Source organism: Dromiciops gliroides, chromosome 4 (assembly GCF_019393635.1).
Source record: "Dromiciops gliroides isolate mDroGli1 chromosome 4, mDroGli1.pri, whole genome shotgun sequence".
Classification (NCBI taxonomy): domain Eukaryota; kingdom Metazoa; phylum Chordata; class Mammalia; order Microbiotheria; family Microbiotheriidae; genus Dromiciops; species Dromiciops gliroides.
Window position 1 is genome coordinate 242,172,663 of NC_057864.1, and position 17,084 is coordinate 242,189,746.

Sequence of the window (17,084 nt, forward strand, 5' to 3'; positions counted from 1 at the left end):
CTCACTCTTGCTCACTCCTCACATTCCAGCCATTGCCAAGTCTTATCAATGCTACCTCCCACAATATCTCTCCTATCTCCTTTCTACTCACACAGCCACCATCCTAATTTAGGTCCTTAGTTCTTCTTGCTGGGACTATGGCAGTAGCCTCCTAACTGATCTTCCTGCCTCTGGCCTTGCCCCTCTCCAATTCATCCTCCACACAGTTGCCAAAATGAAGTTCCCACAGCACAAGACTGACTGTTATTTCCCTGCTCAGAAAGCTCCAATGACTCCCTATTGTCTCTGGGATAAATTATAACATCCACTTTGACATTTAAAGGCTCTCACAGTCTGGCTTCTGTCCTCCTTTACAGGTTGATTACACATAATTCCCCCTCACATGCTCTCCATTCCAGCCAAACTGGCCTTCTTGCTGTTCCTTGTGCACAAGAATTCCTTTTCCTTTTCCATGCCTTTGCTCAGGCTGTTCCCCATGCCTAGAATGCCCTGCCTTCTTAGAATCGTTAGTTTTCTTCAAAGATGAGCTCGTGTTACCTCCCACATGGGGCCTTTCCTGAAACAAACTTTCCTAGCTTATGGTTCCCCTTAAAACTTTTACTGCATGAATATTCCATATTTACCTGCAAATATGTGTGTGTAGATAGGTAGGTAGGTAGGTAAGTGGGTAGGTGGGTAGATGGATGGATAGATAGATAGATAGATAGATAGATAGATAGATAGATAGATAGATAGATAGATAGATAGATAGATGATATATAATAGATAGGTGGGGGAAGGGGGGGAGAGAGAGAGTTTCCCCCAACAGAATTTAAGTTCCTTGAGGGCAAGAACTATTCAATTTTCGCCTTTGTGTCCACAGCACATGGTGCCGTACCTGGCACATAAGAGGAACTTAATATGTCTGTTGATTCGCTGGTAGTCTGATTTGTCCCCCTTGCTGCCCATTACCTTCTCCCCCACAAGCCCTATGGGGCCCGGGTCTCCATTGGGTCCAGTTCTTCCCTTTGGCCCCTCTGGACCATCTTCTCCTCTTGAACCAGGGACTCCAACCTCACCCTGAGGGGGTGGGGAGAATGTGAGAGTCAGAAGGCCAGAGCTCAGAGCAGGGGGTTAAGCTAAGATAAGAGTGGGGCTCATTTGGTGTCAGAGGATTACATGAGGTGGGGAAACACCTGGGTGACAGGAATCTCTAAAAAAAAGTAAAAAAGGAGGAGGTTGAGGGTCTGCCCTTGGGAGACAGAGGATACTTGGGAAGGTTGGGGAGTTCCATGGCACTGCCTCCAGAGAGAGTAGAGATGATATTGGGCTGTTTAGGTGATATGAACTGCAGTGTAACATTGGGTTCATTGTAATATTGGGGAATGAAGATGACCCAAGGGGCTTGGAATTGGAGACTCAGGGATGGAAGATCACTGAGGGCCCACGTAAATGCCACGGGGGCACTGGGAGCTAAGGAAGGCGCTCTCATACTCACCCGGTCGCCTTTCACACCCATGTCACCTTTGAAACCAGGAAAACCATCTTCCCCCTGAAAAAGAGGCAGAGGCCGAGAGATAGGTGGGAGGGGCATGGGAGGACCACAGAGAGGCATGAGCAACATTGTTTTGAGGCCAGCAATTAGGAGCTTGGAGGGGCATGGGGGTGATTCTGGATGAAGATTGGCAGGACTGGAGGGTGAGAGGTAAGAGATGGAGGTCAGATGGTGGGAGGGGATGGTAGGATAAAGCTTCTTGAAGAGGGTAGTGGGGGACGCTGTAGGAATCTATTGGGGAATTTCTCACCTTCTCTCCCTTATGACCCTTCAAGCCCCGAATTCCATCCACACCCTGGGAAGAGAGATGGAGAATGATCAAGAGACAAAATTCAGGTTTGGAGAATAGGATCCTTCAATACAGGAATCCTTCTCCTGGCCACTGCCACTCCCAAGTCCATCTCCCTCTCTGACCACATGTTACCTTGACACCTCGAGGTCCGGGGTATCCTAGGGGGCCCTGGGGACCAGATGGACCCTGGATGGAGAGAGAAAGAGAGAAGTCACAAGAAGGTTTGAGGAAGGCGGTCACCAGGAGGTCAGGGCAACAGGGCTGAACAGGTCAGGCTGGGAGAATAGGAGGGAGGCAGCAGCTAGCACTTCTGGGATATCATAGTGACTTTAGAATCACAGGACAGGGGCAGCTAGGTGCCTCAGTGGATAGAGGACCGGCCCTGGAGTCAGGAGTACCTGAGTTCAAATCCGACCTCAGACACTTAACACTTACCAGCTGTGTGACTCTGGGCAAGTCACTTAACCCCAATTGCCTCACCAAAAAAAAAAAAAAACCAAAAAAAAAAAAACCCCGAATCACAGGACACTCAAAAGCGGAAGCACAGTCTCTTACCTGATTCCCTTTGGTTCCTGGTGGGCCCTCCTTTCCTGGATGACCCTGGAAGAGGAAGGGGGGGGAGAAAGAATGAGATCTCATACCATGAGTTCTCTTACCTCCCCATCCCTGTATCCCCCAACTCGAACCCAGCAACCACCAAATCCATGTGAATAGTTAAAAACCTTTCAAGGCAAAGAAGATGGGAGGGGAGAATCTAGGGAGGGGAGAGGAGACACGATGGTACTGGAAGATGTTTGTGGGTCAGAAATAACAAAGTTATTTTTTAAGAATGGGGAAAACCAAGAGAATGTTTCTAAGTCATAACCAGGAGTAACAGAGTTATGAGCTCAGGCCAGATTGGGACTCAGAAATTATGAGGGTTTAGGGGAATCACTCACCGGGGGTCCATCGGAGCCAGGCATCCCTGGAAGACCAGGTTTTCCTTGAGGACCCTGCAAAAGGCAGTGAAGGGATCAGAGCTACAGGTAGCAAAGATATGGAGAGATAGGCAGAAAGCCCTATGTCGTTGAATAGTCCCTTTCCCATAGCACACCTCAAGTCCCCATCCTTCCCACACTACTCCATTGTCCTTGTCTCAACATGTCCTCTTTCCCTCTGTTTCCCATGACCCCCATCTTCCCAACCACCATTTGACTGCCCCACCACCTCCATCACTTACCTTCTCTCCATGGGGGCCGATGGCACCTTGAGGCCCAGGAAGACCCTGTTTATACAAGAAGAGGGGTGTCATGGGACCTATCCTCTCTGTCCTCACAACCCTGGCCACATCCCTCCTCCTCTCCCACCATTAAATAGCAATTGCTATAAGAATCAAAGCCCCCAACTCCATTGCCCCAATCTTAGCACTGACCCCACTGTAATGACCATGAACATTATCCTAATTGATACCAAGGGTGTGGGTATGCGCTTAGGAGGGAGAAAAGGGCAATGTGTAATGGTGGAGGGGGCAAGGCACACAATAGGGTTTAGAAGATGAAGCACGGGGGCAGCTAGGTGGTGCAGTGGATAGAGCACCAGCCCTGGATTCAGGAGTACCTGAGTTCAAATCCGGCCTCAGACACTTAACACTTACTAGCTGTGTGACCCTGGGCAAGTCACTTAACCCCAATTGCCTCACTAAAAAAGAAAAAAAAAATGAAGATGAAGCACTGGGGTCACTCACCTGGGTCCCAGGTGTACCCTGCTGTCCAGGAGGGCCAGGCTCTCCCTGAGGACCCTGGAGACAGAGAACAATATAGGGGTCAGCTGGGAAGGTGATATGAGGACTTACCCCCCAGGTCACTAGAACAGAGAGAAAAGAATGCAGGAGCACAGGACCAGGCATCTGGAGACATACCACAGATGTGCTATGTGACCCTTCTGTAAAAGAGTTTCCCTTTCTTTAAAAAGAAGGGGTCTCTCTGAGGTCTCTGCCAGTTTTGACATACTATGGTTCTAGAACCCATGACCATAACTGAGGACCAGGGGACTTCTGGGAAAAGTCCATGGAAAATCAAGGTTAAGAGGATTTGGGGGCGGGGTGGGAGTAGCAATCAGAGGAGCCTCTCCAAGTACATAAATCAATTAGCTTTCAATCAGCAAGTACTTAAATATGTTTATATATGTATAATAAGTATATATGTATAGAGCGTATAAACATGATATTTGTATACTACACCTGTTATGGGCTAGGCTTACCAAGTTCCCTTTGGGACCATGGGGCCCATCGATGCCTCTGACTCCCTGAAACACAAAAAGAGATTGAGAGAAGAAAGAAAAAGGAGGCAAAGAGATGGGGACTGGGGGAGGGTCTGTGGGTTTCTGGGTGGGGAGTCCCACCCCAGGGTGTGGGAGTGTCTCCTCCATCTCTCAGGTGCCCCATTCACCCCAAACCCAAGCAAACAAACCCATGTCCCTGGCTTCCTGCCGGGTGTGGGTTTGTGGATTTGTGGGTTTGTTTTTCTTGAGGGTTGGTTTTTTTTTTGGCAACACATAAAGCAGACAGTGAACTATACAATGTGGTCATTTGAGATTTGAGACCTGGGCGTAAAAATGATGAGAGAACAGTGAGGTCAGTTAGGAGCCAGGAGAAAGAGAGGGGAGAAGAGGTCAGGAGGTTAAGATTTTGGAGAGTCAGGGGTTTAAAAGTTCAGGAGGTAGGTTAAGGTGTGAGGGAGGGTAACTTACCGGGGGTCCAGGGATTCCTGGAGGACCTTTGGGGCCCAAGAGACCTCGGGGACCCTAGGTTAGGGGAAGAGCAGAAGAAGAAAACACTTGTATCAAAGAGAACAGCCCAGGACTGTGACTTCTCATCTCTTGGTCTCCCTGGGTCCACAGCCCCACAACCACTGCCAATCTACCCTGTCTCCTTTCCCCCACACTATCCCCTCACACTCACCGACTCCCCAGGCAGGCCTCGTGGTCCAATTTCTCCATCATCTCCCTATTGGGAAGAGAGGACAGGGAAGGAGTGAGGAGACTCTCCCAAAGCCCATATGTCCCTCAATTTCCTCCCCCAAACCCCATCTTCAGTCCTCTCCCTTGCTCCTACCCAACAGCCCCCACTGCCACTCACCCTCTCTCCATCCTCCCCTGGAGGACCAGGAAGACCTTGGGCTCCACTCTCACCCTGGAGGGAGGAAAACAGGTGTCATTGGGACCTCAGAGCCAACTCCTTCTGCCCAGCACACACCCCATAGACAGACACCAACTCCCTCCTCCCCGACCAAGTTCCCCCAAACCAAGGATTCTCAACCTGGGACCTATGAACTTTTGTTTTTGTTTTGTTTTGTTTTGGTTTTTTGCGGGGCAATGAGGCTTAAGTGACTTGCCCAGGGTCACACAGCTAGTAAGTGTTAAGTGTCTGAGGCCGGATTTGAACTCAGGTCCTCCTGAATCCAGGGCCGGTGCTTTATCCACTGTGCCACCTAGCTGCCCCCACCTATGAACTTTTATATATTTGATAACTGCATTTGAATATGATTGGTTCCCTTTGCAATTCCATGTATTGTATGCATTTAAAAACACTATTCCAAGAAGGGGTCCATAGGTTTCATCAGACAGACCCAAAAAAGATTAGGAATCCCTTTGGTGAGTACCTCAGTGCAATCAGTGAGTACCACCCCAAGCCCACTTCTTCCTTTGGGGATTCACACTTTGCCCACATCCCCCTCGTATCTGACCTCCAACCCCAAGTGGGCCAGGTGGCTCTCTAGGTACATTTGGATTCATTCTTGGGTTCTGGAGGACACTCTACCCCTTCCCCAAACACATAGTCAATCCCACACACAACCGTCCCTCTATTTCCCTCCTCCTTCTCTCTGACAATCAGCCCCTCAGTCCCTTTCCCCACACCCAGGTAATACTCACCCTGTGTCCTTTCTCTCCTGGAAGCCCTGGGAGCCCATCAAATCCTCTGTCACCCTGAGGGAGTAAGTGGGAGAGCCCAGTTCACTCCCATCCCAAAAAAGAAATCCTTGAGGGAGAGTGAGGGCATGCCTGGGGCACATGCCAATATAGGCAGAAGATGAAAGGAAGAAGCACCCAAGAAGGAGATTGGGGAATCAGAGGCCTGAAGGGCTTAGGAGGACATTGAGGATTATAGTGAGACAGGGGGGTCACAGAGGCATTTCTTGTGCTATTACCTTCACCCCAGGCTCGCCTGGCATCCCTCGAGCTCCATCAGCTCCAGCACGACCCTGAAGGCACGGGAGGAAATAATGAGGGACAGCTCTATACAGATTCCTATCCCCTCACAGATCTGTCTCTATACCCCCCTCCAGCAAAGCCAGATTCTTTCCACAACACAGCCCTCATCACAGCTAACTCCCCACCTTAGCCCCTCTACCTACCCTGCGTCCAGCTTTGCCTGGGGGGCCTGACAGGCCCTGGGGACCCCGTGGGCCCTATTGCAAGGGAGAAACAGGATATGAGAGGTCAGTGGAAAAAGAAGATGAAGTGTTCACTTATGAAGGGATTGAGGATTAGAAGGTCAGGGTGAATCAAGTATGGGGGGGAAGAGAAATAAGGGGCCAGGGCTGGCGCTATTACCTGAGGGCCTAGGTCTCCAGATTCTCCCTTTAGTCCAGGACTCCCAGGGTGGCCCTAAGATAAAAGAGATAAAAGGATGGCATAAGATAATAGAAGATAAAAGGAGGGCATGTGGGGAACAAGCCCCCCAGTGCCCTCCCAAGGACCTCAACATTGAAGACTAATTCCCAACCCAGATCCTTCCTTATGTCCTAAGACTTTGTAGAGTCTCCTTTTTTCCCCCACAAAAAAACAAAATTCTCCACCACCCATCCCCATACACACACACACACACACACACACACACACACACACACACACACACCCCTCCCCATCACTCACCAGGGGTCCAGGACGGCCTGTATATCCCATGGGACCAGGAGGACCCCGGAGCGCCAACTAGGGAATAGGGAGATAGTAGAACTGAGAAGAGGAAGCAGAAGGAGAAACCCCTAATATTTTCCCAATATCTATCCCTTCCACCTCATCCCCCAAGTCTTAAAGCCCCTGTGATAAATTCACCTCTGAGCTCTTCCCAACTCTCTCCTCCAACACCAGCCAACCCCCCAAACTTCTGCAGAGGCTTCCCTTTGCCCTCCCTCCGTCCCAGCCCCACTGATCTTCACCATCCTCATCTCCAGTCCAACAAGTTAAATTTCCCCAGACCCTCCCAGCATGTTCTCCAACAAGGGGTAGCTGGGATGGACACAGCTGAACCCCTCACTGGAATGACACTCCCTGCTTACCCGAGCCTGCTGCAGGATAGCCTGGGCCTGAGCCTCTTGAGCTGCCACCACAGGACCCTTGTCCCCCCCACCACTGCCAAACCGGAACTAGGCAGTGTGAAAAGTAATGGAACCAAGGGTAAAATGGAAAAGAAAAAAAAAAAGGTGATTCAGTGCTGAGAAGCCATCTATCCATCACCTCTCCCCTGTTCTAGGGTACTCAAGTGGCCATTCCTACACCATCTCCAGGATTATACACCCCCTAAATACCCAAGCCCTGCTCTTCCAAATATCCCTTTGAGTTCTAGGTAACAACACTAGGGTCCCTGGACCCAATTTAACACCAATCCCAGGCATATTCATCTTTCTTCTGGGTACACTCTTCTTTGGTTCTCTCTGGCATAAATGATGCCATTCTTGGTTCTAGATGACCAATGCCTGCTTCTAGATTACATCCATGCTGTCCTCCATCTCATCTTACCCTAGAGAAATCCCTTTTAGCTTAGACACCTCCCCCTTCAGATTCTTGTCACCCCTTTATTCCTCCTTGGTTTCAGATTCCCCAATATGCCAGTCCTGGGGTTCCTGTTCTCTTGGGTTCTAGCTAGCCCACCACCAATGACACCATCTTCTGATGCCCAAAATAGAACTCACGGGAAGCATAAGTGAGGTTCCAGGAGGGCCAGGGGTCCCATCTGAACCAGGAAGCCCCGCACGGCCTGGGGGACCCTGTTGGGGACAAGGAGTAGAAAGAGGAGAATAAGGATAGAATTAGAGTGGGAGAAAGGAAAATAGAGACAGTGGGGAAAAGGTAGCCTATCCCCCAAGAGTCCCACCATGGAAAATAAGGGCTAGAAGACTCCTTAAGTGTCCTCCAGCTCCCACAAAGAGAACTGAGGCAGCAGGTAGAATGCACCTTCTCCTTAAACATGAATCTTCCCTGACCTTCCAGGGGACAAGCATCACATCTGCCTCATCAATCCACCAGGTAGAAAACATTTATTCTCAATACCGAGGGTATCCCAGGGTCCAGCCCCCAGCCCTGCCACTCAGGCCACCCCCTCTTACCCTTTCTCCAGGATCACCAACAGGGCCAGGGTTCCCCTGAATTCCAGGAGGGCCAGTCAATCCCTATGAGGACAGAAGAAGAAGGAAGGCAGTCAGATGTAGGAGGCGGAGCAAGAGTTCAGGAAGAGAGGCAGGGGGGTAGACATGGGCCAGCAGAGGTGAGTCTGGAGCAGAAGGGAGCCTCAGAAAGAACTCTCAAGGAAGCTCAAGATTAATTCCAGGGTGCCATGATTAGAGGGGGTAGTTGACATGTGTACGAGCTTTGTACAGTTTCCAAAGCATTCGAGTCTCCTAATCACCCTCGGAGGTAGACACTCAAGCTATTATTATTCCCATTTCACAGATAAGGAAGCTGAGGCTCAGAGAGACTCAATGATCCGCCCATGGTTACTCAACCAGTGGTGTAAGAAGTAGGATTCAGATTCAGGTTTTCCTGTCTCCAAGTCCACTATGGGACCTGTGGAAATAAGTGAGGGCTGGGAGGGAGGAGGGGGTGGGGGGTTGGGTCATATAAGGAAGATATGGGGAGAAATGAGCAAGTGGACTTTATTAGGGAGACTATCAGGAAGATGGAGATGGGGGGGGCTATAAAGAGTTTACTGGGTGGGGGGAGGGGCAGCTAGGTGGTGCAGTGGCTAGAGCAGCAGCCCTGGAGTCAGGAGGACCTGAGTTCAAATCTGGCCTCAGACACTTGACACTTACTAGCTGTGTGACCTGGGGCAAGTCACTTAACCCTCATTACCCAACCAAAAAAAAAAAAAAAGAGTTTATTGGGAATTTGACGAGGAAAGATCAAGACTAGACTTACTGCGGGTCCTTCAGGGCCTGGTGGCCCCTCCACTAGCATTCCCTGTGAAGATAGAGGTCTGAGGTCAAGGTCATTATCATCCTAATACTTTCCCCTGCCTTCAGGACCCCCCAGCACCTGTCTCCCCAGTAATTCTTGCTGAGCCAGCAATTGTCATGACTTACAGGTTCCAGAACAGCAGGTTCCCCCTTCTCTCCCTTCAGCCCCCGGACTCCATGGGCAGCCTGAGGGAGACACACATGTAACCCCAAGTGGGGTCTGTGAGCAGCAGATACCCACCAACAACCCCTCCCAACACCCTCAAACAGCCCCACCCCAAAGATACCTGATCCCACTGCCTGTCTACTCCACTAATACCATCTACACCTAAACCAACCCTAATGCATGGCTCCCTCTTGGCTTGAGAGGCCTCCTCTAAGAACTCCCTAACCTCAAATACCTCCATCAGAAACCCCTCAAAGCTAATTCAGAGTCTACTAACTTCCATTCACCTCCTCGAGGCCCACACCCCCCACCAGGAATGATACCTACACAGGCCCCACTCTGACTTCTGCAGGGGTTTCTCATAGGTCCCCCAACAGCCACCTAGGGATCCTCAATCTTTCCCCAAACCCAATCCTGAATTTTCTACCCGAGGATTTTCCCCCAAGTGGCTTCCTCTGCTCCTCCAGGAATATGTAAAAACACACAAAAAGGTATCTAATACCTCAGATTCTTTCCCTACCCTAACCCCAATCCTATAAGACCACCAAACCTGGATTCATTCCTTAAACTCAGGTCCCACATCCTTTGCCCACCAGGTTCCCTGACCCAAGCCCTCCACCATCAATATAGACCACCTCACAACTCACCTAGCTTGCCCTCCATCAGCACCCTGTAACCCCTGTATTTACTGCCCCAACTCTGAAGCCCACCCTATTTTAAGTCCTCCCATGACCACAGTCCTTGTTTCTAATACCTTCCCCCCTTTTTGTGATCATGGTAGGCCAGGCTGGATGCTCCCTTTGAGGTCTTCAGAATTCCTGAGAATGTCCTCCCCCACAAATAGCAAGGGTCAATTGAGCAAACTCTCCCAGCCCCTTGGACAGCCCCAAATTACTAGACTACAGCAGGGGAAGCAGGAGGTAGTATGGGGCTAGGAGTGGGAATATTGGAGAATAACCATGATGGTAAAATGGCAGGACAGAGGAGGTAGCCATGACAACAGGGAGGGAGCAAGAGACACACAGGAAGTAGCCCCAAAGAAAAACCAATAGTACAAAAAAGAGGCTCTACTGAGACACGCATGATCAAAACAGACAGAAAATGGTTGGAGACACCAAAAAAAGGGCAGGCACATTTGGCAGAAGCATGTATGCCATGACTAAGGCAAACAGGAAGTGGCCAAGATAGACAGGAAATGGTACCAATAGACTAGAAAGAGCCATTGAGGTAAGAATCTTTGAGATGCTCTTCAGGCAGAATCTAGTTTCACAGCAAGAGAAAAAGGAAATCATTCAAGAGGGCATTACATGTGAGGGGAAAAAAATGTTAAGAAAAATCCAGGACACATAGGGAGTAGCTATAAAGAGCAAGGCTCGCGACAGGAGCATTAGGACTAACATTGCCTGGCATACACAAGTGGCTTATTCACAGGAAATGGGAAGAGACAACACAGATACTGCAGCCAGGACACACAGGAAGTGATCAGGCACAAACAAGTGGCTCTCAGGCCAACACCAACATGAAGGTGGATGCCATGACTAAGACAAACAGGAAGTGACTTGTTGGGCAGGCAATGGGCCTAGTTTTAGAAAAGCAATAGGATGCTGAAAGTTAAATCTTTCGATACCAATGCAGACAGGAAGAAAGTATGAGCAACAAGATGTGGAAGCAGTGGGGAACTGGTCAGAATGTGGAGGCTTGTTGCCCCAGAACAACATGAATGAATCAGCCTAAACATACAGAAAATATCTAAAACAAACAGGAACTGGTCCCAGGAAAGAAAGAAAAAAGTCTCAGCCACCCTAGGCAAATGGAAATGCATAATTGTACCAGGTGAGACAGACAAGGAACTGCAAGTAGGAAATTATCTTCTGAAGCAACACAGACAATCCCTCTCTTCCTAAATGAATAGAAGTAGCTAACCATCAAAGGAAGTTGTTCACAACCAACAGGAAGTAGTGCATTAACAAAAGGAAATGATGCATTAACAGCAGGAAGTGATGCAATAACAACTGAAAATGATGCACTAACAACAGGAAATGATGCATTAACAACAGGAAGTGATGCAATAACAACTGGAAGTGGTGCATTAGCAGGAAACGGTGCAATGACAGCTAGAAGAGGTGCATTAAAAGGAACTGCATTCACAACACGAAGTGATACAATAACAACCAGACTGATGTGTTAACAATAGGAAATGATGTATTAACAATTAGAAGTGATGCATTAATAAGAGGAAGTGATGCTCACAACTCTGGTAGAGGACCACAGAGAGGAGGCAGAGGAAACCCTCATCACTTACGGCTCCTGAATGGATGGTCTCAGCAGAGAGGGCTGGCCCAAGCTCTGTCTCCTCTCGATAATCATCCCCATAGCCATAGGTGTAATCGTAGGGAGGGGTATCTGTGGTCCCCTCCCCATACTCCTCAGCTCGAAACCTGCCAGCGGTGGGGGGACCCTCGGGGTCTGTCTGCTCCTTCCCAGGGTGGGAAGAGGAGGTAGAGGGGAGACAGTAAGGAGACAGCTAAGAATATTTTGCCCTCTCCCTCTTGCATCTGACCAAGGAGCCTGGGGATGGGGGATGGGGAAGGTGAAGACTTTCACTTAATGGGAGACCATTTGAGAAAAGAATTGCCCCTCTGAAGGGTCAAGGGCACTAATTGTTAGGGAAAGGACAACCATCAAAGACTCAAAAGGTGTTCAGATAGCCAAAAAGTTTACAAGTGAGGGTGGATGGAGGAGCAGGGTGGCCAGAGGGCTGAACATCAAGGAAGGGTGATCAGATGGACACAGTATCCAGCAAAGGAGACCAGGAAGTAGCCTGAAGACTGAGAGAGACACAGGTGGGTGTGGAGGGAATAAGTAATCGACCAAATAGAGATCTATAGGAGGGGACAATGCACAAAAACAGATGCAGCTTCAGGAGCTGCTATGAAGATGGACCTAAAGAAGCCAGAAAAATGGACATCCAGCTGGATGCCTGATAGCCCTCTGGCCAGGAGAGGAGAGAATGATTCATCAAGATGAGATGGGACCAGAGCTGACCAGATTATGCCCTGGGGGGGGGGGGACATAGTTACCTCCTCAGGGGGTAGCAGGGGGTTGGACTCCAGGGTCCCATCTTCTTCACCTAGGGGAGGGTCCTGACCTCAAGGAAAAGGGGGGAAGGAAGAGCACAGCCAGAAGCAGAGGGGAAAGAGGATTAATGTAGATGGGTACAAAGCAGCAGATACCCCCCCCCACCTGAAGAAAAGTGTCCGCGCTGGGGGATGGGGGTAAATCTCAGATCTTGCAACCCCTCTGGGAGAAAGTATTGAAGGGCTAAATTTAGGAGATTGGAGAGGGCAGAGATCTGGATCCCCCTGTTCTACCTGCCGGTAACCGCTGCCTCTAGTCCGAGGGGGACCCCGGGCTTGTGGGGTAGCTGCCCGTCGAGCAGGGCGTCGGGATTGGGGAACCCGGTCCCTTGCTGACCCTGCGCCCCTGCCATGGGGAAGCTGCCGGGCCGGTGAGGTGGAGGCCCTCTGGGCCGCTGACCTCTTGGCAGGTGGGGAAAGCCGGGAAAGCCGGCGAGGGGGTGCCCTGCGTCCCAAGGAGGCAGGGGGAGCCCGCTGAGAGGGGCTCCGAGGCCTCTGTGGCAGGAAAGAGACATGGGAAGGAGTGTGAGTGACTGAGCTTCCCCACCACCCAATAGAGTATCTCCCAAGTTTATGAGGTCAGGAGGAATGTCCTAAAGTGGATAGTGTGAGAAAGAGGGATCTCTGAGGGGGATTGATTACCTGGTAATCAGGGGTGGTCCCTGTGGTCATCACGTCATAATAAGGGGGCTCGTAGTCATAGTAGAAAGAATCAGGGGACTGTGAATAGGGCAAGAGGGAATAGGAAACCAGATGGGGACAGGATATAGGGAGGTTACAGGGTAAAATGGCAAAAGAAAGGAAGGGTGACCAGAAGGAATTAGCAAATGAAGAGGCATTAGGCAAGGGAGATGAAGGGGAAAGAGGGGTGGGTAGAGATGGGTGGTAGGGGAAGTAGAAAAGCAGGTTGAGGGTGAGTCCCACATGTGGACAAAAGCAAACATAATTAAGAGATTGATCCAACACTTGAACCCCCAACCCCTTATCAGAACCCTCACCCTAACCGTCCCTCCCCTCAGTTTCTGCTACAGTTTCCCTCCCCCTTTAGGCTTATCTATCCATACCTTTCCAGGCCCTTATAGACTAGATCCCCTCATACACATCTCTCTAGACCCTTAACACTGTTACTATCTCTGGAAGTGTTTCCCCATCTTTCTTTCTTTCTCTCGATTTCTCCATCTCTTATCTCCCCCATCTCCATTTTCTCTTAGCCTCTTCCTTGCCCCAATCTCTTAATTTGGGGTTGAGGATGCAGTGGAGGGACAGGGGCACCTGTTAAACTAGAAGAAGGAGATAAGGGGTGGAGGGATGGGCAGTCTCCACCCTCCAATTCCTCCAAATTCCTTCATCACAAAACCTTTTTTTTTTTTTAAATGAAAATAAAAACAGTTTTGTGAATGAGCATTGTAGATAAAGGAGGAGAGGATGGCAGCATAAAATTGGAGGATGAATAGGGCTGGTGGGTCAGGGTGGGTCAGGGCTGGCAGGGGTGAACGCATAATCCGGGAGAGGTGCCTGATGATTCTGAGTGAAGCTTCATGGAGACAGGGCTGGAGTTGCCCATTTCAGGGTTTGCTGCAAGTTAAGGATGCCTATGGTTCTTGCTCACCTGTCTCTGGGGTTCCTGGTTTTGGGGCCTGTGGAGTCTGTGTACTTCCCGGGTCTGGGGTCTGCGGGCCTTGTGGGGCTCTTGGTTCTGGGGTCTCTCCACACGGCTCCCCTCACATTGCAGCTGTCGTCGCTCACAGGATTCATAGGCAGCCTGGGCCCCAGGGACTATGAGGAGTTGCTGGATATCACCCTGGGGGGTTGGGAAAGGGAAGGAGGAGAAGCATGATATCTCTCCTGTCTCTTTCACAAAGGGTGGAGGGAGTGAGAGACAGAAGACAGGGACTGGGATAGGTATAAAGGAATGCCCAGAGAAGAATTTAGAAGGGAGAAGCCCCGGAACAAGGAGATGGCCTAGCTAACTAGATGGAAAACTGTGAAATAGAAGTTTGCTTTCATTGCATCCACCACCTTTGAAGGTCACCACACCCTGGCTTCCCTCTCCCCTCACCACCACCTTCCCCCATACTTAGGCTGTGTCTCTATTATGTTGCTCCCACTGAAACTTCCACCTCTTTCTGGCATCTCAGAGCTAATCTAGTAGACTTACTTAGGCTGATGTATTCATGGAAGTGGTCCAAAGGACTCACTCAATTAGTAGATCTCCCCAAAAAGCTCTCTGCCTCCAACCCCCTCCTTACTTCCCATCCCCCATTTCTTTCCTCTCTCTGCCCCTTCCTAGATCACATTCATCCCATTCTCCACCCGGCCCCACCCCACCCTAGAGAAATCCCTTTTAGCTTAGACTCCTTCCCCAGACTCTTCTCACCATGTTAGCCTTCCTTGGTTTCAAGTTCCCCAATTCACAGTCCTAGGGTTCCTGACATCTCCATTTCTAGCTAGCGTAGCCACCACCACTAATACCACTTCCCAGCAATTTCACAGAAGCCTTCTTGAAAGGCTCTGGCATTCAGTGTCTCACCAATGGGTGACAATGATGGGCCTCAGGGGGCAGCTAAGTGGCGCAGTGGTAAAGCACCAGCCCTGGACTCAGGAGGACCTGAGTTCAAATCCGGCCTCAGACACTTGACACTTACTAGCTGTGTGACCCTGGGCAAGTCACTTAACCCCCATTGCCCCCCCCAAAAAACAAAACAAAACAAAACAATGATGGGCCTCTCAGACTCTGTAGGATGGGAGGGCATCCTCCCTCCTCTGAATAGGCAGCAGGGCAAAGTTCAAGGGGCAGAGGAATTGTTAACAGGGGATCTAAGTTCAAATCCTCATTCTGTGATTCCCACTGTGATCTTGGGCATGTTACTTCCCCTTTCTATGCCTCCATTTCACCCCCCGTAAAGTGAGGGAATTGGACTAGATCACCTTTGAGCCTCTTCTACAGCTGCTGTTTCTGATATTCTAGGTTTCTGTCTGTTCCTCTTCCTTCCCTCATAATCCAAGTCCTCTTCATCTCTTGTCTGAATAATAATAGTTACTTAGCTGACCTCCCTGCTTTCTTCAGTTTCTCCCTTTCCAATCTATCATGTGCAATGCTGCCCAAATAAATTCCTAACGCATGGTTCTAATTATATCATTTACCTCCTCAAAAGCCTTTAGTTTATGGGTTCTAGGCCAGCAGCATATCCAACCTACAGTTCCCCAGGCTAAGAGACCTTGTGCCAGGGAGTTTTAACTTTGGGTCCCAAGGTCAAAAGGCCCTTTTGATTATTTTTAACCATCTCTGATCCCAGAACCCCAGCTCCAGGCACTGAACCTTGAATACCATCCTGACCTCTGAACCAGTTTGGCTTCTTGGATTCAGAGAGATCTACCATGCTTGGTCCACCCTCTGCCACAGCTGCCGTATCTCAGAACCCATTTCCAGCACCCATTTTGATTTTTCCACTTCCACATTCTCTCTCCACACCACAGACCACAATGCTGTTTTCTCAAATTCCTTTCCCCCAAAGGAACACATAAAATCTAAAGTAATGCAGTAGGGTAAGGTGATTAACTGTCTAAATAGTTTTAAAGTCCTAGAAAAGGACAAGACTAGGTTTGAATTTAAAAGTCCCAGATAAGCGATAGCTGATATTCATAGTTAAACATCCCTAGCCTAGCTTGGCTGTGATTCCCTCTCTGGCTGACCCCCAGTAGAAAGCCAAGAGGCCTTCTGAAAACTGGGAAATGTAAAAAGCCTTGGAGCCAAATTCAAAAGTTCCCTGAACCACTTGCTGAACATGAGTCAGTTCCTTCAGCCAATTGATAAGGTTCAGGAAGGCCTATAAATAAGACCCAGAGCTGGATTTTAACAGGCTTCCCACTACTTATCCAACTCCTCTTGCTGGTATTCAAAGCTTTGTGATATCTGGTGCCAAGATACTTTTTCATCTCCCACTACTCCCTTCCACATATTGCAGGTGCCCCCCTGGGCAAATCCTAGGCTTCCCTGACTGGGTTGTACTTTGCTCATGTCTTTTCCTCTCTTAGAAAGTTTTCCCCTGGTCCCTAACTGTTGAAAACCTGTTCCTCCTTCAGGGCCCAGCTCAATGTCACTTCTTCCAGGAAGCCTCCTCTGATCCTCACAGCCAGAAGACATTCAAGGCTCACATGGCATTTTTCATATATGGCCTTTTAGGGGGCAGCTAGGTGGCACAGTGGATAGAGCACCAGCCCTGGATTCAGGAGGACCTGAGTTCAAATCCAGCCTCAGATACTTAACACTTACTAGCTGTGTGACCCTGGGCAAGTCACTTAACCCCAATTGCCTCACCAAAAATAAATTAAAAAATAAAAGAATAGTGGTTTCTTCATCCCCCCAAAAGAGAAAAAGACCTATTTGTACATATATTATGACAGTTATATTGTACTTTCATAGCTCTAAGAACTAGAAGGGAGCTCAAAGGTTATTCAGTCTGACCTCATTTTACAGATAAGTCAACTGAGGTTAAATCATTTGTTCAAGATCGCACAGTTAGTAAATGTGTGAGGCAGTATTTGAACCCAGTTCTTCCTGGCTCTAAGTCCACTACACCATTATTTACCTCACCATCCTACTGGGTGACATTCCACATCATCTTCCCCCCACCCCAGTTCCAATGGTATATTTCCCACAGTGGACGACAGCAAATCTTTTTAAATGAATATTTGGGCAGAAAAGGCCAAATGACAAACCTCAAGTCATACTATGTAGGTAGCCACC

At 49.3% G+C, this 17,084-nt stretch overlaps 1 protein-coding gene across 1 annotated transcript in view; it reads right to left on the reverse strand.

Annotated features, from left to right (window-relative positions):
- The window catches only part of COL11A2 (collagen type XI alpha 2 chain), a 39,153-nt gene that overhangs the window by 17,365 nt on the left and 4,704 nt on the right, over positions 1-17,084 (reverse strand). The window contains exons 5-30 of the mRNA XM_043999623.1: positions 13,947-14,138; positions 12,980-13,057; positions 12,281-12,343; positions 11,503-11,676; positions 9,161-9,220; positions 8,997-9,038; positions 8,189-8,251; positions 7,775-7,849; positions 7,142-7,228; positions 6,738-6,794; positions 6,417-6,470; positions 6,218-6,271; positions 6,011-6,064; positions 5,736-5,789; positions 4,942-4,995; positions 4,765-4,809; positions 4,554-4,607; positions 4,065-4,109; positions 3,550-3,603; positions 3,046-3,090; positions 2,765-2,818; positions 2,382-2,426; positions 1,959-2,012; positions 1,785-1,829; positions 1,478-1,531; positions 952-1,059 (exon numbers count right to left, since the gene is read on the reverse strand). Coding sequence (XP_043855558.1) covers positions 952-1,059; positions 1,478-1,531; positions 1,785-1,829; positions 1,959-2,012; positions 2,382-2,426; positions 2,765-2,818; positions 3,046-3,090; positions 3,550-3,603; positions 4,065-4,109; positions 4,554-4,607; positions 4,765-4,809; positions 4,942-4,995; positions 5,736-5,789; positions 6,011-6,064; positions 6,218-6,271; positions 6,417-6,470; positions 6,738-6,794; positions 7,142-7,228; positions 7,775-7,849; positions 8,189-8,251; positions 8,997-9,038; positions 9,161-9,220; positions 11,503-11,676; positions 12,281-12,343; positions 12,980-13,057; positions 13,947-14,138 — 1,764 coding nt within the window. The remainder of the gene's footprint in view (positions 1-951; positions 1,060-1,477; positions 1,532-1,784; positions 1,830-1,958; positions 2,013-2,381; positions 2,427-2,764; positions 2,819-3,045; positions 3,091-3,549; positions 3,604-4,064; positions 4,110-4,553; positions 4,608-4,764; positions 4,810-4,941; positions 4,996-5,735; positions 5,790-6,010; positions 6,065-6,217; positions 6,272-6,416; positions 6,471-6,737; positions 6,795-7,141; positions 7,229-7,774; positions 7,850-8,188; positions 8,252-8,996; positions 9,039-9,160; positions 9,221-11,502; positions 11,677-12,280; positions 12,344-12,979; positions 13,058-13,946; positions 14,139-17,084) is intronic.